General features: G+C 50.7%; 1 protein-coding gene across 1 annotated transcript in view; it reads left to right on the top strand.

Moving 5' to 3' along the window:
* Positions 1–495, top strand: part of LOC107723808 (uncharacterized) — a 1,914-nt gene that overhangs the window by 155 nt on the left and 1,264 nt on the right. The window contains exon 1 of the mRNA XM_016532508.1: positions 1–488. This exon is cut by the window's left edge and continues 155 nt beyond it. Within this exon, the coding sequence (XP_016387994.1) occupies positions 1–488 (488 nt within the window). The remainder of the gene's footprint in view (positions 489–495) is intronic.

The raw sequence follows: 495 nt of genomic DNA, 5'->3' as shown, positions 1-495 counted from the left end.
CCTCATGAGACAAGACCCAAGTCAGAGCTACAGTCACAAAGAATTAGCAAAGATCACCGGCTCCTTAAGCCATACACTCATCGCCACCCTCAAGCTGAGCGACAGGCACGCTGCACACCTCCAGCAGGAGCTGACACGTGCACAACGACGCATCGAGCAGCTAGAACTGGAAGCTCAGGAACGACGGGAAGGGCCTGATGAGGTGGAACAAGGCACCGAGGAAGAGATCAACAGGCTAAAAGAGACCCTAGCAGCTACTACCCAAGAATTGGAACAAGTCAAGGCAGACTACGCTGATCGCTCAAACAAGTTACAGTATGCAGAACAGCTACTGGAAAAGGCAAAGGCTAACTTCAGGGACAAGAACAGCAGAATCAAAGCCCTTGAAACTCACCTGGATGAGTCAAGAAACGAGATCAGTCGCCTAACACTACAGCTGGACTACATCAAAGAGAAGTCCGACAGCATCAGAGAGGAACTCAGACATGCCTACGA

The sequence above is a fragment of the Sinocyclocheilus rhinocerous genome, unplaced genomic scaffold (genome assembly GCF_001515625.1).
Source record: "Sinocyclocheilus rhinocerous isolate Xijiao unplaced genomic scaffold, SAMN03320098_v1.1 scaffold763, whole genome shotgun sequence".
Classification (NCBI taxonomy): domain Eukaryota; kingdom Metazoa; phylum Chordata; class Actinopteri; order Cypriniformes; family Cyprinidae; genus Sinocyclocheilus; species Sinocyclocheilus rhinocerous.
The sequence above is the reverse complement of the archived record's forward strand: the minus strand, read 5'-3'. Positions and strand labels throughout refer to the sequence as shown.